Here is a 22783-nt window from a genome sequence, read left to right as displayed (position 1 = left end):
ATGTAAATAAATGCTTATATCCACGTTCTACCGACTAAAATTCAATGTCGCGCAATTATTTGCAATGCTCATGATGCCCAGTTACTATCATGTCGTGATGTCTCGTGTCATAATGGCCTTTTGCGTAAACGTGTTAGTTCCAAGGTGGGGAACAACCAGAAGCATGCCAAATGTAGTAAGATGTGTTCATCACCACATCTCAGGTTGGCATCTGTATCCTGGGTCCCGAACAAGGGTTGCCATCTCACTGCGCAAGTCTCTACATATGTCGGCGGTGATTGGTCGTGGAAGGGAAACGGCAGGCCGCGGGGGAGAGCTTGGAGCACAAACGTGGTGGAGACAGCCTAGTCACCTTTCGTCATTCGTTCGCGACCTCCAGCGACGACTTGTACGCGCCGCCCGCAACCACGTCCCAAACTTTACTGCCAGGGCGCCGAGATGCTCACACAGAAGCCGTCGAATTTACGAATTGTTCCGCCTGACTGACATTCCCCGATTCGCTTTACCTTCGTCTAGGTGTTTCTAGAAGCCTCGCCTAGTCTTCCTTCTGTCTCTCCGCTACTTTCTGGGGTTGCCTTTCACACAGCACCTGCTGCTACTGGCAAGCCTCAACACCACCCGATATGAAATACACAATCTACGACCGGCTGCTCAAGCGAGAGGTTGGTCAAGAGCGCAGCAAGTACTCAGACATCCGATCGATATACGGCGACCGGAAATGGATCGATAATCTCGACATCGTAAACGAGCTTGAAGGTCACAACGGATGCGTCAATGCCCTTAGGTGAGAGACCGCTTTACAGATATTCAAGGGAAGTATCTAACATCACTAGCTGGTCGAAATCTGGCCGTCTCCTCGCTACCGGCTCCGACGACCACCGCATCAACATTCATGCATATCACCCCGAATCATCGACCGACCAGTTCAACCTCACCACGTCTATCGAGACAGGTCATCGCTCGAACATCTTCTCCGTAAAGTTCATGCCTTACTCGGGCGACCGTACCATCGTTAGCGCAACAGACGACGTGAGGATATTCGACATTGAGCATTCAGGTCACTCGGCCTTCCGAACTGCGTCTAGAGCAGGTGGTGCGCGAAACTTGGGTACAGCACGGAGCAGAGTGACACTGACCGAGGCCGATACAAATGCAAAAGCATTCCGCTGCCACACCGACACTGTGAAGAGGATTGTCACAGAAGACAACCCATTCTATTTCATGACCTGCTCCAACGATGGAGATGTACGTCAATGGGATATAAGGCAGCCAGCCAGGGCATATCCACCAGCACGAGACAGCATGCTTCCGGCGTGGGCAAGGGACGACGACGCATCTGATGATATTCCGCCTCCACTCATCTCGTACAGTCGATATGGACTGGATCTTAACACGGTTTCTTGTTCCCCTAGCCAACCCCACTATATAGCACTTGGTGGGGCGCACCTTCATTGCTTCTTGCATGATCGGCGCATGCTTGGCCGTGACATCAACCGTGAGCGTGGTTCCAGACTTTCCACTCCAGCAAGTTGGAACGAGAACGATGAGGAGCTTCTAGGAAAGGCGACACAGTGTGTTAAGAAGTTCGCGCCCAATGGGAAGCAACGCATGAGTAGAAGCGACAGCGGTCACATCACTTCATGTAAAATAAGCGACGCGCAGCCCAACGAGCTCATCGTAAGCTGGTCTCAAGACCACATCTATAGCTTCGACATTTTGAGAAGTCCGGATGCGAGAGAAAATGTAACACCAACAAAAGCATCAGGCAGTACATCTGGTCGTCGGGTCAAGGACAGTGCCAAAAAACGCAAGCGACCAAAGTCAAGTGCATCGTCTCAAGAAGCCGCTGAGCGGGCAGGATCTAGGCCACGAAATGATAGTACGGAAGATGACCTTGCACTACGCGTCACCTATGGCAATGGACAAAGTGAAGACATTCGCATCCAGACGCCTGCTGAGAGTCGCCTAACTCAGGAGCAACTGAACGAGTTGCGATCAACCGACCACTACCGTATTGCGAGTACAACTGTCAAGATAGCAAAGCGCATATTCGATCTTGGTGAACACGGAGAGACTGGACTGCAACTGGCCTTCACCTCCATCCTCGGCTTGGCAAACTCAATAATAGCGGATATGGATGACATAGATCGGACATGGACTTATCCAATTGACCCAGATCCCGTTGATGTGGCGGTACAAAACAAGCTCCGTGACAGCAGGGCAGCTTCGCGCCGGTTTGTGCAAGCAGCTGGAACGCTGGCACGAGTGTTGGGTGGACAGCTGTTGACTGGATCTAGCTCAGACGCTTTGATTGCACAGTACTTTGCATCGATTCACCCAGCGCCACGCGAGAGAGAGTTGCCTCGGCATCAACATTTCGGATATGACTTTTTGAAAGCTATACTTTTGTGGCTTGATAGTGGCCCGGGCGCAGTAGTAGAGGGATTCTCTGGACGGAGTAGCAATGCTCGTCTACCTCTCCCGCATGGGGCAGACATGGACGCCATACAAGAGCAACTGATTCCTTACCTGATGAACCTTGCAGGCGATGATAGCATTGTCAATCCTGATGCTTCCAAGTTTGAGACGGACGCCACTCGAATTCTATTTTCTTCTGAGATTGAAGCAGTTGATGCCTTTGGTCAGGCGCTACGGATACCTTTTGCAGATCTCACTGGCACAAACGGAGATGGGACGGAGGGAGATTCGACAGAAGAACCTACACAGACGCGAAGTGCAGCAAAAAGGAGATGGGCATATCAAGTTGGAAGGGGGGTGCTGCTCAACGCTTCGAAGGACGTCAACTTTGCTTTCGTGGATCGCGCCTATGGCGGTCGTGGCATCTCGGACAAACAAATCAGAGCCGAAGAGAGAGCGCTGAGAGCACGACAAGCAGATATCGATCCTCTGATCGATGAAGGCCCTGTCCGTGATGCAGAGTTGATTAGGACATCGAACCAAGAAGCAGAAAACGAGGACGGTTCCACAAGCTCGGATACCCCAACAGGATCGAGGTCCACCGTCGTTCAGAATCCTGGGGAAAACGAGGAAGGGGAAGAACAAAATGATGACGACGAAGACGATGACGATGATGAGGATGACGAAAATGATTGGTATGGCGACTCTGAAGATGGATTAGACGAGGATTCTGAGAATTCTGAGGACGAAGATGAAGAGGGACTACGGCGGACAAGAAGTGGACATATGCTATGGCGTACCGACTTTGGTCGCAGTCGCTACAAACGATGGAAGGTTGAACGCGACGTGCCTTGCGCACCTCATACCCGTGTTTACACGGGACATTGCAACGTCAAAACGGTAAAAGATGTTAACTACTTTGGTCTTCAGGACGAATACGTTGTCAGCGGAAGCGACTCAGGTCACGTTTTCATTTGGGATCGAAAGACCTCACAACTTCTCAACATCCTGGAAGGGGATGGAGAGGTTGTGAATGTTATTCAAGGTACGTTTGTCAATTTGCACAAAACCAGATGTCTAGCTAACAGGACCTAGGCCATCCTTATGAACCACTCATGGCTGTATCGGGCATTGACCACACAGTGAAGATATTCTCACCAGATGCTCATCTCCAACACAACGCTCGAAAAGGCGTAGGCGTGCATTCGGCAGACCCCACTTCCTTCTCTAGCATCCGCTGGGGTCGCCGTGGCCGTAATGTCACCACTGAACCCGCAGCCGAAACCGAGACTGAGCCTGCAACTGCAGCACTCAGTGATAGCGATGACGAGGTTATGCCTGGCGGACTTGCTAGTCGGCGCAGGATGCATCAGAGTTATCAAATCACAAGCCAGAATGACCTGGATCGCAAGGGTGAAAGAGACGATTATTTCATCAGCCAGGCGGTATTTGCGCAACTTGCTAGACACCTGGCTAGAGGTCAAGTCGGCGGTGTTGGAAATGGTGGTGGCGAGGAAGGAGAGGAAGGCAACGAGGCAATTGTCATCACTGAGGACAATTGTAGTATCATGTGAAAAGGACACTAATTGTAAAGCCAAAAAAAAGAAGGGAAATGCTTGCAGTTCGGCGTATAGGCTGTGATATCTTCACAATCACCTGTACCAGGCCAGGATTAAGCCATTCTAGAAAGGCAACGACTAAAAGTCAATATTATACTATCATCTGTCAATTCCAGTAACGACCCTGTAGTGTTACACTGAGACCCCTTTTACGGGTGATGGGTTTCACCCCATTACTCCAGAGCCAAGTCCATATCTAGGACTAGCTTTTGTTTATGATGCCTTCTTTTGCTGGGCCTTGAGTGCCTTCTTGCGATTGCTCTTGATCATTACTACCGAGACGAAACTGCCAACGACGGTGGTACCGAGAATAAGGAGGATGACGGGGATGCGGATAGCCCAGACGCGAGGGAGGAAGAGAGAGTGAAGGATGTGGTCATCATCAACAAAGGGCTATAGATGTTTATTAGTACATGTGTTGCGGCCAGAAAATCTTCAAATGGTAGCCATACCATGAACAGTGTCCAGACGGTGTAGTAGACGAAGACGGCAGTCGCTGCGACGAGCATGCTGAGACCCACGAGGCGATCGGCCTGTTTACAGTTAGTCTACATTGTTCTTGATTGTGCATGCTCAATCCCATACCATTGCGAAGTTTTGTTGGAATAAGGAACGAGTGAAATTAATTAGGAGTGAGACTGGGTTGCAACCATCATGCTGTCCCTTTCCTCCCTCTCTCCCGGGAAGACGCGCCAAGCCCAGACCCCTGTCGGCGAAACCGCGGTCCGTCCGCCGCAACTGCATTGCTGGGCCAGCTTCCAGGCTAAACTTTTGCGAGGCGCGTCACCTTACACGCCTCCACTTTGACTTCTCCCATCTTCACCCTTCCTCCCCCCACCCCCCGCGACCCTCTTACTAAGCGGTCATGGAGGTCGCATCTGCCGTCCGACTACCTTCGCCTTCACCAGAGCCCGAGGTCGATGCGCAAGATGTTCCGCGCAAACGCGAGCGCTCGCCATACGATGGGCCGAGTGCTGGGCCATCCAAGAGAAGTCGGAGAGATGAGGAGGATGACCATCGCAACGGAGAAGCTGGCCGTCGCCCGGCGCCGAAGCCAACGACCGATGACCTGCCCGAGGACGACTCGCGATTGAAGCTCTTCCAGAATGCCTTCAGCGCGAACCGGAAGCTGCCGATTGACGACTCCAAGACACGTGCTGGAGGCGCGTACATCCCACCCGCTCGCCTGCGCGAGATGCAAAAGTCGATTACGGACAAGAAGAGCGCAGAGTTCCAGCGCATGGCTTGGGAGGCGCTGAAGAAGTCGATTCAGGGTCTGATCAACAAGACGAATACCGCCAACATCAAGATGATTGTGCCTGAGCTATTTTCCGAGAACCTGGTGCGTGGACGAGGCCTGTTCTGCAGAGCCATCATGAAGGCGCAGGCGGCCAGTTTGCCCTTTACCCCGATTTACGCAACCATGGTAGCCATTGTGAACACCAAACTACCTCAGGTCGGCGATTTGCTGGTTCGTCGTTTGATCGTACAGTTCAGGAAGGGATTCAGGAGGAATGACAAGGCCGTTGCGCTGTCGAGCACCATGTTTCTGTCCCACCTCGTCAACACCCAGGTCGTCCATGAAATCCTCATTGCGGAAATCCTCCTGCTCCTACTCAACAAGCCTTCCGACGATTCTGTTGAGATTGCCGTCGGCATCATGAAGGAAGTCGGCGCTTTCCTCGACGAGATGAAACCTGCCATTGCCAACGCCATCTTTGACCAGATGCGCAACATCCTCCACGAAGCTGACATTGACAAGCGCACGCAATACATGATCGAGGTGCTTTTCGAAGTTCGGCGCACAAAGTACAAGGATAACCCGGTCGTGAGGGAAGAGTTGGATCTTATTGAGGAGGAAGATCAAATTACTCACAACCATACACTTGAGGGTGATTTGAAGGTTGAGGATGGCTTGAACATTTTCAAGTTCGATCCTGATTACGAAGCCCATGAGGAGGAATATGCAAAGATCAAGGCGGAAATTCTGGGTGAAGAGGAGGGCAGTGACGATGACGGATATACGGATGCGTCATCCGAAGATGAGGAAGATGAAGAGATCAAGGCTATGGATGTCAAGGATCAGACCAACGCGGATCTCGTCAACTTGCGCCGAACCATCTACCTCACCATCAAGAGTAGTGGTGGATTCGAAGAGTGTGTACACAAGCTGATGCGAATCAACCTGCCACAGGGTCTGGAGAACGAGCTCACTACCATGATTGTGGAGTGCGCTAGCCAGGAGAGAACCTACGAGAAGTTCTACGGTATGATCGGAGAGCGGTTCTGCAAGCTGAACCGGATGTGGACAGACCTGTTCGAGGAAGCATTTGCGCACTACTACGAGACCATTCACCGTTTTGAGACGAACCGCCTGCGCATCATCGCCCAGTTCTTCGCCCATTTGCTAGCATCCGACGGTATCGGCTGGCACGTCTTCCAAGTCGTGAAGATGACGGAAGAGGACACGACTTCTAGTTCTCGTATCTTTGTCAAGATTCTTTTCGAGGAGCTTCTTGCCTCGCTCGGCCAGAAGGCTGTAGTTGAACGCTTCAAGGACCCCATGCTCCAGGACAGCCTTACTGGCATCTTCCCCACAGATGCGGATGACCAGAGCAAGACACGCTTCTCGATCAACTTCTTCACTGCTATCGGCATGGGTGTGCTTACCGAGGGTATGCGTGACTGGCTCAAAAACAGTGCACCCAAGCCAAAGCCACTTCCCGAGCCAGAGAGTGATTCGGAAGACGATCGCAGTGTTTCATCGCGGTCAAGCTACACCTCGAGCAGTTACTCTCGATCACGAAGCCCTGTTCGCAGAAGGCGTGATTCGAGATCTAGCTCGCGAGGCAGGTCTTATACACGCAGCCCAACGCCCGACCGCAAGCGTGGTGGTCGTGGCAGGAGTGCTAGCTATGACTCCGCATCCCGCTCACGATCTCGCTCCCCAACGCCCCGTAAGCTCAAGAGCAAGCGCTCTTACTCATCCTCCCTTTCCCGTTCCCGCTCCCGCTCTCGTTCTGCGCCACCTCGCCGTCGAGGCCGCAGCCCTTCATACTCCGTATCCCGCTCTCCACCACCAAAAAGCAAATCCACAAGGCGTGACCGCAGCCCTACAGGCTCACTGTCTCGCTCCCCACCTCCGCGCCGTCGAAGATATTCCTCGTCTCCTTCGCGGTCGCCGTCTCCAGCACCAAGACGCAGACGCGATTCAAGCAGCCCTCCGCCATCGAAGGGCAAGGGCAAAGCGAGGGATGATAGTGCGAGCCCACCGCCCAGACGTAGAAGGGATTCTAGCACCCCGCCTCCAAGACACAGGCGTGCGTCGACTAGCCCGCCGCCGTCGAAGGGTAAGGGCAGAGCGAGGGATGATAGCGCTAGTCCACCGCCGAGGCGCAGGAGGGATTCTAGTACTCCGCCACCGAGAAGGAGGAGAGACTCGTAGTGCGATTCGTGGATGTAGAGGACGAAAATAGTTTGGTATGGGAGACATGTGTTGAGTACTGAATCGGAATAAGGTATGGCGATATCGTAGTATTTGTATATTATTACAGCATTTGCGGCGAAATTGAGCGAAAATGAGTTCTTGCAAAATACGAAACTTCTTTTGAATGAATACCAAAAAGTCATACAGCCCGCACCACATTCTTTGTATCTTTCCCTTATCCAAAGTTGCTGGCAGTTTTAATACAACAATGTCATTATCCACCGTCATCATATTCATCGTATAAGAAACGTGCATAATGACCTCCCACCACCCCTTCCTCATACAGACCTCTCAGCACCACACCCTAAACCCAACCAAACAAGGCTCACTCAGTCTCACCCCCTTCACTCACCAAATTCAGAAAGCACCCGCACCCAGCGCAAACGAAGGGGAAGGCACTCACTCCCACCACTACTCCACTCGCATCACTCCCCTCAAACCCGTAACCCGTACCTTCCCCCTTCACTCGAACTCCCCCCCTCCCTCAAACAAACACAACCCGCCACTTCACCTGCTCCAATCAGCAAACGGCGAATATTTCACTGCTGGTCGAATCCGGCAGTCACCTCGCGAAGCGGGAACCTTGCTTTCTTTCTCACTCGAGCCTTTCTTCACCCGTGGTTCACCTTTTTGCACCGGTTAACAACGAACGCGGAAACCTAAGATTTTACGACTACTACTGCTACTTGAGCATAACTCACGCATGCAAAAGTAGCGGAGTAACGCTACAACTACAGCTACACACCTACGTTCACATCACACGACCCTACGAAAGAAAGAAAAGCGAATATGGCGGAACTCGTGACGAATCTCCGGCCGTACGAGTTGGATGGCGCTCTGGAGCGTGATGGCGAGGGTGAGGACTGCTTCGTGCTTGATGTTGGGGCTGATGGGGAGGGTGGGCCGGTTGAGTCTGTGAAGTGGGTGGAGCGGGTTGTGGAGGCGCGGATTGCTTGTGGTGAGGAGGTGGGTAGGGGGGTTAGGAAGGTGTATGTTGTTGGGGAGTGGAGGAGTGCTGTGGATGAGGAGGAGGTGGGGGATAGAGAGCATGAGGTAAGTGTTTGTTACTTTTCGTTGAGGGGATTATAGGGAGTAAGAGAGGTACTGATGCTGCTGCAGTTTCATGGGAAGAGCAAGTCTGAGCGGGAGTGGGAGGAGGCGGTGGGAAAGATTGCGAAGATGATTGAGAAGATGCCTGGTTTGAAGGAGTTGACGTAAGTTCTCTCTTCATCCTTTCAAGGGTTATTTGTTAACACGACGCAGCTGGATCGCGGGTATCCCCTTCATGAGCGTAGTCTGGGAGACGCTCCCCACATCCCTTACGAAGCTCGTTCTCGATCTCGGCCAGCCCATCCGCATCGAGCGGGATGGCGACATCGAGTACAAGTCGTACATTACGCAGACGGATATGCGGCCTCTTGTCCAGCAGACCGAACTTAAGGAGCTCCGGCTGTTCCGTATGCACGACTCGATGCAGTCTGTTGTCTGGGAGACTATATTTATGAATGTGTCCGAGAGTGGCATGCGTGTTGCTGACTTGCAGATGGCTGCTGAGCCGCTTGTTCGTGCGACGCACTGGCATAAAGCTGAGGATGTGAGGGGCTTGACGGTTCCGAAGCAGGACTCTAATGAGAAGGAGTACAAGTGAGTTGGAATTCTCTAGCCCTGAGTAAGATGATGTTGTCTAACCAGAGGCTTTGGCAATTTTCAGGGGCATCGAAGGAAAGGGTGTTTTACACCACTCGTTCGGCATGGGCGAATATCTCGATGCTTTCTGCATGCGCAAGGCACGTATCGCTGCAGGTCTGGATGAAGCTAAGCCACTTCCACTGTGGTAAGTGGTGTTGATCTTGAAGAAAGAGTGTAAGCCATCACTGACATGGTTGACTAGGTGCCTTAAGCTTGACGGCTTCGTTGTCGATTATCTTCCTTTTGAGCATGAACTTTCTCGCATCTCCTTGCTGACCTGCGGTAAAAACTGCATTGATAGCGGCCTGCGAGCTCCGAAGACCCCGCTTACTCCCCACAATGGATGGAGCAAGATTTTCAACTGTGCCATTTCGCGCTGTCTTGTTCAGTGGCCCAACTGGACTGGAACCTTTGACGATCATGGCGATCAGCATGACAACCATGGCCAGATTGTCTCCCAGGAAACTGTCCTTTCGACCCCAGCCAATGGACCGCTGTCGCCTTCTCCGATGCCCTTGACAAAGACAGCACTTCAGATGAAGGAAGTGGGAGATGCCATTGACAGTATTATCAAGAAAGGAAAAGGCCCTCCTAGCCTTTCAAAATCTCTTTCGCTGATAGGCATTGAGGCGCCGTTAAGCATGGCTTCAGACGTGTCGGTCTGTGGTTCTGATGTCGCTACGCCAGCTGCCGGCTCAGTGTCTCCAAACTCTCCCAAGATGCCTACGGTCGACGGCTCAGCCACGTACAGTAATGCCGCTTCGATGGGTGCCAGCCTAACCTTAGTTAAGAGCGCCAATACGGTGCAGTCGGGCATATCTACTGATAGCAGCTTCGACAATGTGAGCCCAGTGGATGGTTTTGCAGCCAACGGCTTCGACAGCATAGCGCCTAAGGAGAAGACCATGCCCAAGACTAGCGGCTTCAAGCACAAGGTAAGACGATCTTTGGACTGGCTTTCCAGCTCGCGTTCTGATTCTGGCGAAACTGTTTGATTCTGGCGTGGAATTACTCAATTTTATTTGTTTTGCGGGCGGTGGAATTTCATCATTATCACGGGGCTGACACTAGGGAGTGAGGGACATGTAGAGGGTTTGCTGGCAACAGCATGATATGCCCTTTGATTGTCTCTTTTCTCTACTTTTTTTTTCAGGAGCAACTACTGAGGAATGGACTGAGCTGGAGTCATGGGGGGACAACGGAGAATTTGACGACACTACGACGCACATTCAGGGCTTTTCGCAGCACTTGGGTGGTCGGGAGATTGTGGTTCGGGAATGGCGTTGTGGCAGAGGAAGGGAGGCCTTCTGGTCTGTGTCTATGTCTGTGTGCGATAGTCCAAGACGCGTGGAACACAGTCTTCGAGTCTTGGACAGGGTATCGCGTGTGCTCGAGGCAGATGATAGGCGATGAGTTAATTGGCGCATTCAACATGGGATTCCTAGGTTTATAGAAAAGCAGACTTTGCCGTATTGGCGCTAGCTATGGTGGACCTGTGCTGCTGGCACGTATGCAGGCTTCAGGAGCCGACATGATGTGTATGGCTGCAGACACTGTACCGCTGAAGGGGCGCAGTGCGGTGTGAGGCGTAGCCGCCGTTGGAGGACATAGAGGTGCATACATGGCTAGAGGTTCAGTACAGTAGTCGGCGTGGGTGAAGGGTGCAAGTGCAGGGAGATGGGTGTGACGTTTGGTTTGGAGCCAGTGGACGCGGGCCGCTCCTTCCTGCTCGCACGGAGGGCCGCCGATTGGGCAGGCGCGTGTGGGAGGGCGGGGAGCAAGCGCGATGAGGTAATTGCGGCGAAGAAGGGAGTTGCTGTACTGTAATTCTACTAGGTGCATATGTATATATGGAAGTATACAAGTATACGCGCAAGTCGATACATCTGGGGACGACTGATCTACCTGCACATCCTCACTTGTGTACGTAAGCCGGACGGGGGCGGTGTTGTTCCCTGCTTTGCTGGTGGCGGTCGCTAATCACACTTGGTCATTCCGCTTTCCGTCTTGCGCTGTACCTTGGCCAAACCGCCCCCATGTCCTCCATGCCCGGCTTAGCACAACAAGCACGATGAGTTGGCAATCCATCGTTGCCGTCACCGTCACCGAGCACCACGGCTGCTGTTAGGGCACCACCCGCCCCTCGTAGCCGTCGAGTCGCCTTGCATGCCTGTTGTGCTGCACACCGGCCAGTGCGACTCCACTTGACCCAAGTTCCATTACCCTCGGTCGCATCTGCTACTACTGCTACTACTGCTGCTGCTACTGCTGCACACCCGGTGATCCTCTGCGCCCTCGACCAGCCGCCGCTCTCCCCAAAAGGACCGCGATCGCTCGGCTGCCTGCCTTTGATGCCCACTTGATCCCACGCTGTTGTCTTCTCCAGTCACTCGTTTTATTCGATATCGCTTTCCCCGGGCGCCGCGCTTCCGAGCGCTGCGGCTGAAGGTCCGCCTCCAATCCGGGCGACGTTTGGCTTCGTCCATAACACAAAAACCCTGACATATCGGGGCACCAACTGGCGCGCCTTCGCCTTGCGACGACGCCTCAGCGCATGCGTGTCAAGTCGACTCGTACGTTTAGCATCCGCGCGCAATTCGCTGTTCTGTTTTGTCCAAGTGTCGGTGAGAGGTGTAAGTCGACATTCATGATGCTTTCCCAGCCACCTCCCAGCCCTTTCACCTTGCACCCCCCAACCTCCCGGTCACTCGCGCGTACACTCGCCCCCCGGCCGCGTACCAGCAATGGCTCCTCTGTTAGCAATCCCCCCAGTCTCTGTGTCTAATCCCCTACTTTGCAGCCAGCCTTCGTGCATTTCCGCTATAAGCAGCCCTTCGTGTGCCGCTTAGCTTGTCCCCCCTCCCCTCGAGTACCCGCCGCCGCCGCCGCTGCTGCTGCTGCTGCTGCTGGCGCATCTAATTCCAACCCGGCGGGTGCCTTCTCGACGGTTCAAGGGCAATTGAGCCCTGCGCGCTGGTCCCTGGCCTCACGGTGACGTCCAGCGGTCCATCACCGCCCGCAAACATATTTCCCTCTCACGACTCATCTTCACGAGACCACGACCGAAACGCGCCAATAGCCTTTCCCGAATATCGTACCTCGCTCCAGCTACGCCAAGACCAAGCGGAAGCCTTCTATCGCACGCAGCACAATCGCTCAAGAGCCTCAAGCTCTACCGGTAGTGTCGCAAACAGCCTCCGCCGCACGCCAAACTTTGAGCGCGCCAGGTCGGCCGAACCGGGCCAGCAGCAACAGCGTGTTCGGTTCGAAACACCTCGCCCTTACTCTACAGAACCTCATCCTGCCCTTCGAATCAGTCGGCGTACTGCATCGGCAATACGCTTCGTGCTCGAAGAGGCGCTTCGCGTCCCACATCCATTCACCCCGGACCTGGTTGAAGAAAACGCCCAAATGTCAGACTTGACGAGTGGGCGCGCTGCCAATGGCGGGGCCCGTACAACTGGTGGTCCCGTGCCTGTCGATCGCTCCAATATCCGCACCCCTACGCAGATCATGAACGCTAGGCGGCAAAGGGCTGAAGTGGAGGAACAAAGAAAAGCCGCAGAGGAGGAACGCAGGAGAGCCAGCGTGGAAAGAAGAGCTCAAGCTGTTTCTGGTGTAGCTGGAGCACCCACAACAGAAGCCGGAACCCAGAGGCAGCCTCAAGCAGCTCCAAGACCCGGCGATCAGTACGTACAATATCCGGCATCGTCTGGGGGAGTGCCACGTCAGCCCGAACGGCCCCTTCCACCCCAGGGTACAATGAACGATCCACAAGATGCAACAACGGGCGCGTCGCAGTCGAGGCCAAGGGCCGCTACGCAAAGCCAGCAGTCGACTCGGCCTACCCAGGCGAATCTCGGCGTGCCGACTACTGCAGAGCCAGGCAGGAGACCACCTGGCGCGGGCCATGCTAGGCGCCCTTCTGCTCCTCCAACCTCATCACAACCAGCACCGTCGGCGGCTGCACAGGCGCGCGCACCGCCTGCGCCAGGTTCGGCTACTGGACAAGCTCGCGAATCAACAACGTCAAATTTTCCACATGCTTTTGAGCGCTGGGAAACCCTCTCTTCGCATTGGGAAGGCCTGACATCGTACTGGATCCGCCGGCTCGAACAGAATACCGATGAGGTCCGTAGAGAGCCGTTGGCTCAGCAATTGTCGCGGCAAATCACCGATCTCTCAGCTGCTGGCGCCAACCTGTTTCATGCCGTGGTGGAATTACAGCGGCTGCGCGCGTCTTCGGAGCGCAAGTTCCAGAGATGGTTCTTTGAGCACCGCCAGGACCAGGAAAGGGCGCAGGAGCGTGAGGCGCAGTTAACAGAGCAGATCAATGCGGAGCGCGAGTTGCGTCTTGAGGCTGAGGCAAATCTCGAGCGCATGGCCACCGAGAAGAAGAATGCGGAGCGGGCCGTGTCGGAGATGAAGCGCGAGTTGCAAATCTCCAAGGAGGAGGCTCGCCGAGCGTGGGAAGAGCTTGGGAGACGGGAGCAAGAGGAGCGTGATCGCACATTTTCGCTAAGGGAGGGTCAGCCTACTCTCGTTGGCGGTGTGCAGGTGGTTCCAATGGCGCAGAACATGGGACGTGGAGGAAGGGGCCATGGCGATGATACCTACGGCGGTGCACAGAGTGGGTCAGGCATTGAGCAACACTATTCTTACGAAGAGGGTCCTCAATCGCCGACCGATACTGATCCCTTTACCGAGGGTGGTCGGCATGGCCAGCGAGAGACCGATATGCCTGCTCCTTTGTCTCAAGGGACTTATGTTCCGTCAGGCGCGGCTTCGAATACCTCCTCGCGACCAGGCGGCGCCAGCTCTGTTGGAGATTCTGCGCTATCTCCAGCTCCTCTGCAGTATCCGTACTACACGTCTGAAGCGCAGCGAACTCCCACCCAGCCCGCTATGTCGCAACCTGAGGCGTTTTACCAGCAACCGGCGTCATATCTGCACCAAGAGTCGGAATCTGGTGTGCCAGAGGACGTACAATCCTATGTCACATCTCAAGCAGAAGAGTCGGAGGCTGATGTCGAGTTTGTCCTTGATGAGAGAGGCAACTATGTCCGCGATGATTCGGGTCGCCGTATCCCATTTCGGTCTATCCAGTCGCCTGTCTCTGACGAATACGACGTAGAAGACGCCCGTCGACGTGAGCTCGAGCATCTGCAGCACTACGGCTCAGCTGCCACATCTCAGGGTGGCTATGCAACAACTTCAAGTGCGTCATCTTCACATGGCCAGGGTTACGCTACCGCTGGAGGTCAACCGGACTACAGCGGCGATGGATATGGTGACGAATGGGTGGGCATGAGACATCACCACCCCACGAGGTTGAGCGATGTACCAGAGGAAGATGAGCGAAGTCGGACTTCCCCCAGCCGAGCGAGCCAGGCCAGTCGAGGACGTCTATACTAGATGAACGATGGACCACCTCCTGTCCACAAGGCAGGCAACCGTTGTTGCTTTACAAGAGAGAGAGATTGCGAGAACTCGATACCTCATGCATGAATTTTTTGGTCCCTTTTTTCCCGGTCGATTAGGAGAGGAAACCGTTTGTCTTTTATCCCTGGTACGCGCGCACGCTCGCAACGCTCGTCGCGCAATTTTAATCTGATCAGCATGGCATATGTTTTTTTACAAAGCGAAGCATACTGTTATTTTCCCGCCCTCTCCACTACCACAAACCACCAATCATCATCCTCCTACTCACATAGACGTTGTTGTCTTATCTGTCTTGTCTGTCTGCGCGCGCTGCTTTGCTCGATAATTATATACCCTTTCTTATATGAAGGATTCCACCCCTCCTATTACCACCACCACCAAGAGAAAAAAACTTTTTTTCTGGTCTAATTGAGCATGTTCTATATATATTATATACCCCTCTCTCTCCTCTTCAGAAATTCGAGGGCGCTGGGAGGGGCAAGTTTGGTCCGACCTGAGTTAATGGATTACTGAGTTTTTGCATGTGTAATTTGCGAAAGTTTTGAAATCAAAATTCCCTGTATTAGTAGTGGTTTATTTGTCTTTTTTGGTTTTATGTGTTTTTGGGATTGGGGGAGAGTTTGGTCTTGCGGCGTTTGAAAGCCATGCATGGTGTTTTTAGTTGGGGTTATCATCCTTTTTTTTTGGACCGACTCGGGGGGTGTAAGTTGGTAATTTTGTTGGGCGCCTGGTTTTGGTAATGAGGGAGGGTTAGGGAGGGGAGGTCATTGTGTTTGCGTATGAATAAAATGTTTGGATTAGGATGTTTAATGATGAAGTTTGGTTGATGCATTTTTTAATAAGTTGGTGGTGTTGAAGGGGGAGGGAACGAGTGTAGTGATTGAGGTGTAATAAGGGAAACTGATAGAGATTTCATGGCACGGCATCTCTCCACTATTTCATATCAACAAAACAGCATCTCTTTATTTCTCTTGTGAATTTTCGGTAGTAGTGTATTTCATATCAGTTCAATCAAACATGAAGAAAATGACAACAACAAACACAACCGTTCCCCTCTCCCCATCCTCAACCCCTCACAACTTGGCCGCAGCCCTCAAAACCGTACTATCCATCCTCCTCCCCTCATCATCCTGCTCCTTAACCCTCAAATCCGGAAACTCCTCCGGCATAATCCTCCTTGGCCTACTCCCAGGTACAACACTATACCCCTCAAACTCCTCCACCCCCCTCTCCCTCAGAAAATCCTCATCAAGCAACAACCTCCCATTAACCTGTTCGACAGGCGCTTTGATAATCTCCCTAACCGCATCTGAGAAAATGCTCGGCGTCCTTAACTCACTCGCCTGCTCCCTCGCCAGATTCTGCGTCGCCGCACTCTGAATCGCCGTGGCAGGCCAGATACTAGTCACCACCATATCCTTTTTACCTTCACGCGAAAAATCCATGGCGAGACCCATAGTCAAAACCGACATTCCCACCTTCCCAACCGCATACGCTGTCTTTCCCCGAAAAAACCTCGAGTAAATCGGCGGACTAACAATAACAATTCTACCTTGCCACTCCCCGTTTTCTTGCTGGAAATGCGGTAGACAGGCTTGCACGACGCCGTAGAGGCCCTCGACGTTTACGCGCTGCATGAGTTGGAAGCGCTTCATGGGGGTTTTGGCGACGGAGGACCACCAGATTGCGCCGCTGTTGTAGACGAGCACGTCGAGGCGGTTGTAGGTGGAGAGGGTAAGGGCGATGAGGGATTCGATGCTGGCGTAAGAGCGTGTGTCGACGGGGATGGGTGTGGCTTCGCCGCCTGCTTCGCGGATTTCGCGGGCGACGGTGGATATGGTGGAGGCGGGGGAGTTGGGGTCCGGAGGGAAGGGGGTAGTGGTTGAGGCATCCGAGGTGGATTTTGCGGCTACGATGACTGTGTGGGGGTGGTTGTGGGTTAGCTTCTAGTTCTTCTTCTTCTTCTGATTATCCTTCTCTTTTGGTGTTCCCTTTTGGATCTGATGATTCAAGATTTGTCTGGTTGAAGTTGTACACTTGCTTCCTTACCTGCATAGCCATCTTTAGCCAGGTCGATAGCAATTTGGCGACCAATGCCTCGAGAAGCGCCGACCACGAGCGCAACTTGCTTGGTAGACTCTGGCATGATTCGTCTTTGATTGTCTCAAAATACTAATAACTGAGGATGGACAGAATATTCATGCTTGTGGCCCTTGCTTTAATGGCACATGGGCAAACGACCGTTACATAGAGTCAGTGAATTGCCAGATTTATAATCAGAAAGTCAATTAGAGGCGAGCGGCCTCGGTGTTGAGATCGGATGAACAGTCCGTAATTCCAATAGTTACGCGTTGTGCACAAATCCGGGGTATCGGCATCTACCGTTTTGACGCGTGCGGAGAGGTGGAGTGGTTGGTGGGCGATGATTACTGATGATAAGCTCTGATGAACCTCGGCAGCCAAGACTGCCAGGGTCACGTCGCGCCGACGGGCGACGCTCATAACTTTCGTGATAGAATCCATCTCGTTGCGATTAATAACTAATTCGCCGATACTGAAAAGCGGAGAAATCACGAAAATGCCGGGCAAGATTACGTGCTATCTGGACTGCGGTATGCTTTGTCACTCTCTCTGGAACCCTAATGAATTCAACGTCACATGCTAATTGCGTATCGCATAGTATCTCCATACTCATACTTCGCTCTGCTTCATCTTGAACGAAACAGATCGATTCTCGAAGCACACAATATCGAAATCGAGTGAGTCTGTCTATCTTGTGGCACCGCGGCGAAATTACCTTGATTCGACGACCTCAAACATGACCAACGGCATCATGCCTCTCCCAAAAGCAAGCGCATGGCTGACTAGCTTTTGACAGTATAGTACCCGTCTTCCTAGGCGGCATCAATGCCGGCAGCGGTAAGTATTACCCGTTCCCCAGCGTATCAGCACCTGCAGAGGCTGGTTCATGCCGATAAGATGGATTCTAACACTGAGACTTAGGCAACAAGCCTCCGTGGACCCTCGAGGCAAAGGCAAAGTATAGCAAGTATGATACCAAGCGGGCAAAAGAATACTTTGGAGTACCCGAGCTACAAGTCCCGCCATTTTTTCCCATCGTGTCCTTGCTACCACAGCGGGCGCTGTGCCATGTGAAAGAGTCACATGCCGAGCATTTTGTGAGCATCTTCCTTGACATCTTCACTGCTATGTGGAAGAACCATAAAGATTTCAGTAAACCAGAGGTCCTTGCAGAGGTGCTTCAGCTGCGGCTGAAGGAAGACCAGGTCCGAGATGTATTGGCAAATGCAAGCAGCGCGCCGTTCAAGCAGCGTCTCAACGACAACACAAAGGAAGCGCTTGATAAAGGCGCGTTTGGCTGTCCATGGTTCTCTGTCCGGAACTCGAAGGGAAAAGAAGAACCTTTCTTTGGTAGTGACAGGTGAGTGCCCCCTCGCCCATCTCCTCGTTGTCTCGGCGCCTTGCCGCACTTTGTATGCCCGTTCGCGGGGGGACAGGGAAAGCTGAATGGCGACGGGTATATCCGCGTTTAGCAAGGCTTCCGCCCCAGACAAGGGCTGTTATAGTGTGTGACCAGAAAAGCGTGGGTTATGAAACACGGCAGACGATCGGTAGAGAGATGCCAGGTATGCTGACAGATGTGCTGTCTAGGTTCTCTTACATGTGGGAATTTCTCGGGTTGCCGTGGAAGGACGTTGAACTGCTGTCGCCTGGTAATCAGAAGGCAAAGATTTGATGTAGAGTATTCTTCAAAGCTTATGAATGGGTCGGCGCATGGGTGTAATCGCGATAGGGCGTTGGTGCTTGAGGCGCGAGGTCGCATGGCGGGCTGTGGTAGATGTGAATCCAGACAATTCTGCGACATTAGTTCAAGTGTCTTTCATCTCAGACTTGCTCCCTGTCATTCAAGATTGCATCTTTGTCTCTCCTTCACTGGTCAGACATTCTCCTCACCCCGCCTGTGTGTATACACCTTCTCTCTGGCTCCTATACCCTCGCACTGCCTATGCACGCTGCACTGGCGCTGTTGTGTACTTGCGCTGTGAAGTGGATCGTGTGGCCACCGGAGGCGGATACGAACTTCCCCAGAAATATGCAATAATATGCAAGATAAAGTCTCCGCGACCTGTCCAGGTGGCGCCGCACGCCACCCGAGACGGCATGCCGGGCATGCTAGGGCCATGTCTCACATGTTCTGTACAACGACCGTCGCGTTGGCCACTGTTGGCCGTGAGAATGCAGCCTGCCGATGTTATAGAGGTATCAGGCGAGACGGGAGGGCAGGCTGGTATACATATGTGTGCGCGTTAACGTGGTAGTGACTCTCTAGTCATGGCGGTGCATCGAAACAGAGAGGGGCGTCGTCAGCATCGGGTTAGGTGTTAATAGATACACACACAGGCTTTGTTGCCTTTGGCCAACCAGGAGTAGAAACATGAGACTGTAATGGATAAGAGTAGCATTGCTTCCGCGGAGGATGATGTGCCGATCCAGAGGTGATTGCAAGCCTCGTGTGTAACGTGTTGGCATAGTTGACGACATGTCTGGTACGCACAAGGCTCTTGCCGATCAAGCGTACACCATGGCATCAGAAGTTATACGTACCTGCATCTCCAGATTCCATGGCCTCTGGTCTGCTCTTCCACTGGTGTATCTGGCGAACTGCTTGCTGCCAAGCAAGGTCATGCAGTCAACCGTTCGCTTCTGCGCATCAGCCAAACAAGACGACGTAGAACATTTCCCGCCAGCTCAGTTGGCTCTAGACGAGCGAATCCTTACTCGATCTGACGTTTGAGCCATCGCAATCATAAGTCTGCTAGCCGCCTGCTGGGGAGGGCTGAGTCCATATCTCTTCAAGATTGCTAGTATTTGCCTGTCCGCAGCTAGCCACGTTGGAAATGTCAGTGGACCAGGGCAGCAGTGCCACTTTCTGAGCGACATCAAGATTGGTTCCAAATTCTGCCTCTGTGTGCTAAACAAGCCAGTACAGCTCACTTCGCAGCCCGACTGCTGCACATTTCCGCCATGCGGTTGCGTAGCTTTCACGGTTCTGTGACTACATGCCATGGCGGGCCTACCCGAGAGCCCAGGCCCTGTCTTTCCGGCCACCATAGTATAATGGAACACGGGCATCGGATGTGGGTGCTGAGTGCTTCAAACGCGAGTCTCATAGCTTCAGGCGCAGCAGGTCGGGACTGTCTTACAATATAAACGTGTCGACCATCACTCCAACCCCCATGCTTACGCTCTCATGTAATTGGACTTGTTTCATCGCCTGGCTTCGGCTTCGTCTCTGCGCTCTGTCTTGCTAGTGTACGATCCAACTGTCATTTTACTGCTGATTTTTCTTCTTCGCTGTCCAGGAGACTCGTCCCACGAGTCACAGTGCGCCAGGAGATACCCTAGAGTGTTTGTATCTGCTCATGCGACCACTGCCGCGGCATTTGCCCATCTTTCGGTTCTTCTGACATCTCGTGGCAGTTCGTGGTTAGGCAAACCTCATTCAAACATCCTCCCTCCAGTTAGCGAGCTAATGATGTGTATCGACTAGGTGCCTTGCGCTGTCCTCCTATTGTACCATATAGGTACCAGGGCCAGCCTTTCTGCACTTGACACCGGCCATTCACACCAAAAGGCCCACACGTTACATTACCATTGCTGTCTTTGGCACAGCGCAGCAGTTCTTCACACTGTTCAAAGTCCCGCAATTTTACCGCCTGTGGGAAGCTCGACCGCATTGAGCGAATAAGCGGCGTCACGCAGTGAATGCTGAACATACCTGTGGACCTCGACGCATCCACGCCACCCCGCAATTCCAGCGACGCACACTTCACAGGCACCGAACCTCGCAATCGTTTCTTTCGCCTGACTAAACATTCACTGCGACTTCGGCACGTGTTGTAACTGCATCCGCCCTGGTCATCGCCATAAGAAGCGCTTGTCGCACGCGCAACCATGACGGACGCTCAAGCACTTGCCCAGCGCTACAGTATAGATGAACATTTTCTGTTCCGTCAATCCTGCTCTTTGTCACAGCCCTGCTTGTCCTGTATCGACCAAGCCGCAGCAGCCTTGCCTCATTTCAACAGCGGCCATCAGGATCTCGTCATGGCACAGTCAATGCTAGTAAGTGATCATCGAATCGGAGCGTCCTCATAGTTGACGAAGATACAGGTAGATCAGTATAGATCTGATAGCCACATGCAGTGTCAGTCCTGGCCATTGCAGCCGGCGCCGGCAGACGATGTCAAGCCATCAGGCACCGCGCCTGTGGGCTCGAGCCCCGGCATGGCATACTCATCAGATCGCAGCTGGAGTGGCGCAGCCAGTGTCTCAACCTCTTTTGACTGTCACCAGGTCATCCAACAAGTTGAGCCATACATCTTACGCCAATCGGACTCCCAGTTTGGCCAGAATAGCGACGTGATGTACAATCACCTTGCCGCCCAGAATGCCATCCCCAAAGGCTGTGGGTATGCCGCGCCGGCAACAAGGGCGCTGGCTCATTTGAATGGGCTGCCACAAGGAGAAAACCCCATCTTGTCTACTGCAGCCATGCGTACATCCATATCGCCAAAGAGTTTCACTAGCGACGAGTTCGACAACTCTTACAGCCCAGAGTCAATGCCGGATCAAGCCTCACCAAGTTACAACTGGGATACAACTCCGATGTATTCTCCGAATACAGTCGTGCCATCACTCAAGCACGAAACTTACTATGCTGATGCCGGACTTAGTGGCATGTCGCAAATGGAGGGTACTTTAGGCTTGTCCCTTGCTCTTTCCACAGACCATACTGCACGAGGACAGACTATCCAGATTCCCAGAAAGGGCCCGGTATCTGCGCCTGAGCATTGTTACTCGCATGCCAGCAATCAGGGCGCGTCTCCATGGTGTAATCCGAAATATTTCTCATCCGCAGATATTATATGGGGCATGCAGTCCCACTCACCTATAGAGACTGAGTCGCACGTTGCACCCACCCAGGATCGCATCCTGCCTCGATTCCAAGCCCCTCGTAGGGCTAGTACGCAAGGTCAACGCGAGCGCAACGACCGAGTGCTCATCGAGGGCAAGAAGAGGGGCGAGACATACAAAGAGATCAAAAAGAAGTTGATCGGGGAGGATCCTGCGGAGTCCACTCTGAGGGGACGTTATCGCTCCTTGACCAAAGACCGGAGGGACCGTGTCCGTAAGCCTGTGTGGACAAAGTTTGATGTAAGAAAGCCCCAAGAATCTAGCCAGAGCTTTACTAATGCTTCCTTAGACAGAGTTATTGAATGAAACTGTTCGGCAGGAGTTGAAGCGCATCGAAAGCAATCTGCAGAACCCATCCGCGTTGAGCATTGAGCAGAAGCTCATGAAGGTCTCCTGGAAGAAGGTAGCCGACTATATCGAGGAAAATGGTGGATCATACCACTTTGGCAATTCGACTTGCAAGAGGAAGTGGCTGGAGTTGAATCCGGCCTGTGAGTAATTACTGGCAGATCCGAAACGACTGAGGCCGTGCCGAACACGGCACGCATCTCTGGTAAACTTGATGGCTGTCAGGTTATTTTTATATTTTGAGGGGGTTTCCTGCTTTGCAACTTGAGGCTCTTTGAAGCCCCTTTGCCTTTGCTAGGCAGTAAGCACGATGATGCGAGGCACTGGGCTGTTGCAGGCCCAGCGATAACCCCTTGGCGTGTTTCCCATCTTGTCAAGTCTGGAGTTTTTCTCTTTGCGGTCTGTACCACTACGTATTGTCATTTTGTCGGTTGTAATGTCTTTTAAAGCCTTCGCCCCTTATCATCCTGCGGGTGCAAGGCAGCCCCAACTGCATAGATGGGAAAGCTGCAAAGCGAGGCGACTGGATGTTGCCACACAGGAGGTTTTATTGAATAGGATCCTGTATACTATACCCTTTTACAATGCAACAAGTCTTAGAAGACATCTAGAAGTCAGCCTGTCATGGGTATTTGTAATGATGATAGTAAGGATTCGTGTGACAGTAGTGGGTTGATGATGAAGAACGTAGCGCTGAAGTGTGACGTTGACATTTGCGCTACGTACGTACCTTCCTAGTACCGCTAACTCCGAACCCAAAGCTTAAATCATCCCCACCTTC

At 52.9% G+C, this 22783-nt stretch overlaps 8 protein-coding genes across 8 annotated transcripts; 6 read left to right on the top strand and 2 right to left on the bottom strand.

Annotated features, from left to right (window-relative positions):
- Window positions 1-623: 623 nt before the first annotated feature.
- On the top strand, window positions 624-3992 carry COCCADRAFT_3957 (uncharacterized protein; the record flags this gene model as incomplete). The annotated part of the gene is made up of 3 exons (XM_007712753.1): window positions 624-784; window positions 834-3463; window positions 3514-3992. 3 exons carry the CDS (start codon window positions 624-626, stop codon window positions 3990-3992), a joined length of 3270 nt encoding a protein of 1089 aa, XP_007710943.1.
- A 258-nt stretch (window positions 3993-4250) lies between these two features.
- Window positions 4251-4573, bottom strand: COCCADRAFT_92749 (uncharacterized protein; the record flags this gene model as incomplete). Its single annotated transcript, XM_007712791.1, has 2 exons — window positions 4251-4430; window positions 4490-4573. Coding segments are annotated over 2 exons (264 nt in total), but the record flags the coding sequence as incomplete, so codon positions are not given.
- Window positions 4574-4902: 329 nt separating this feature from the next.
- Window positions 4903-7295, top strand: COCCADRAFT_35682 (uncharacterized protein; the record flags this gene model as incomplete). Its single annotated transcript, XM_007712790.1, has 2 exons — window positions 4903-6849; window positions 7149-7295. The coding sequence occupies 2 exons, from the start codon at window positions 4903-4905 to the stop codon at window positions 7293-7295; spliced, it is 2094 nt and encodes a 697-aa protein (XP_007710980.1).
- Window positions 7296-8313: 1018 nt separating this feature from the next.
- On the top strand, window positions 8314-10208 carry COCCADRAFT_35681 (uncharacterized protein; the record flags this gene model as incomplete). The annotated part of the gene is made up of 5 exons (XM_007712789.1): window positions 8314-8577; window positions 8644-8738; window positions 8788-9168; window positions 9236-9358; window positions 9416-10208. The coding sequence occupies 5 exons, from the start codon at window positions 8314-8316 to the stop codon at window positions 10206-10208; spliced, it is 1656 nt and encodes a 551-aa protein (XP_007710979.1).
- Window positions 10209-12216: 2008 nt separating this feature from the next.
- On the top strand, window positions 12217-14628 carry COCCADRAFT_92729 (uncharacterized protein; the record flags this gene model as incomplete). Its single annotated transcript, XM_007712788.1, has 1 exon — window positions 12217-14628. A coding segment is annotated over one exon (2412 nt), but the record flags the coding sequence as incomplete, so codon positions are not given.
- Window positions 14629-15728: 1100 nt separating this feature from the next.
- On the bottom strand, window positions 15729-16801 carry COCCADRAFT_92756 (uncharacterized protein; the record flags this gene model as incomplete). The annotated part of the gene is made up of 2 exons (XM_007712787.1): window positions 15729-16573; window positions 16705-16801. 2 exons carry the CDS (start codon window positions 16799-16801, stop codon window positions 15729-15731), a joined length of 942 nt encoding a protein of 313 aa, XP_007710977.1.
- Window positions 16802-17233: 432 nt separating this feature from the next.
- COCCADRAFT_92661 (uncharacterized protein) lies at window positions 17234-18412 on the top strand (the record flags this gene model as incomplete). The annotated part of the gene is made up of 5 exons (XM_007712786.1): window positions 17234-17267; window positions 17336-17414; window positions 17534-17574; window positions 17659-18097; window positions 18328-18412. The coding sequence occupies 5 exons, from the start codon at window positions 17234-17236 to the stop codon at window positions 18410-18412; spliced, it is 678 nt and encodes a 225-aa protein (XP_007710976.1).
- Window positions 18413-20784: 2372 nt separating this feature from the next.
- COCCADRAFT_35677 (uncharacterized protein) lies at window positions 20785-22153 on the top strand (the record flags this gene model as incomplete). The annotated part of the gene is made up of 3 exons (XM_007712785.1): window positions 20785-20802; window positions 20890-21894; window positions 21944-22153. 3 exons carry the CDS (start codon window positions 20785-20787, stop codon window positions 22151-22153), a joined length of 1233 nt encoding a protein of 410 aa, XP_007710975.1.
- Between the last annotated feature and the right edge of the window lie 630 nt (window positions 22154-22783).

Source organism: Bipolaris zeicola (assembly GCF_000523435.1).
Source record: "Bipolaris zeicola 26-R-13 unplaced genomic scaffold scaffold_49, whole genome shotgun sequence".
NCBI classification, from domain to species: Eukaryota; Fungi; Ascomycota; class Dothideomycetes; order Pleosporales; family Pleosporaceae; genus Bipolaris; species Bipolaris zeicola.
The sequence above is the reverse complement of the archived record's forward strand: the minus strand, read 5'-3'. Positions and strand labels throughout refer to the sequence as shown.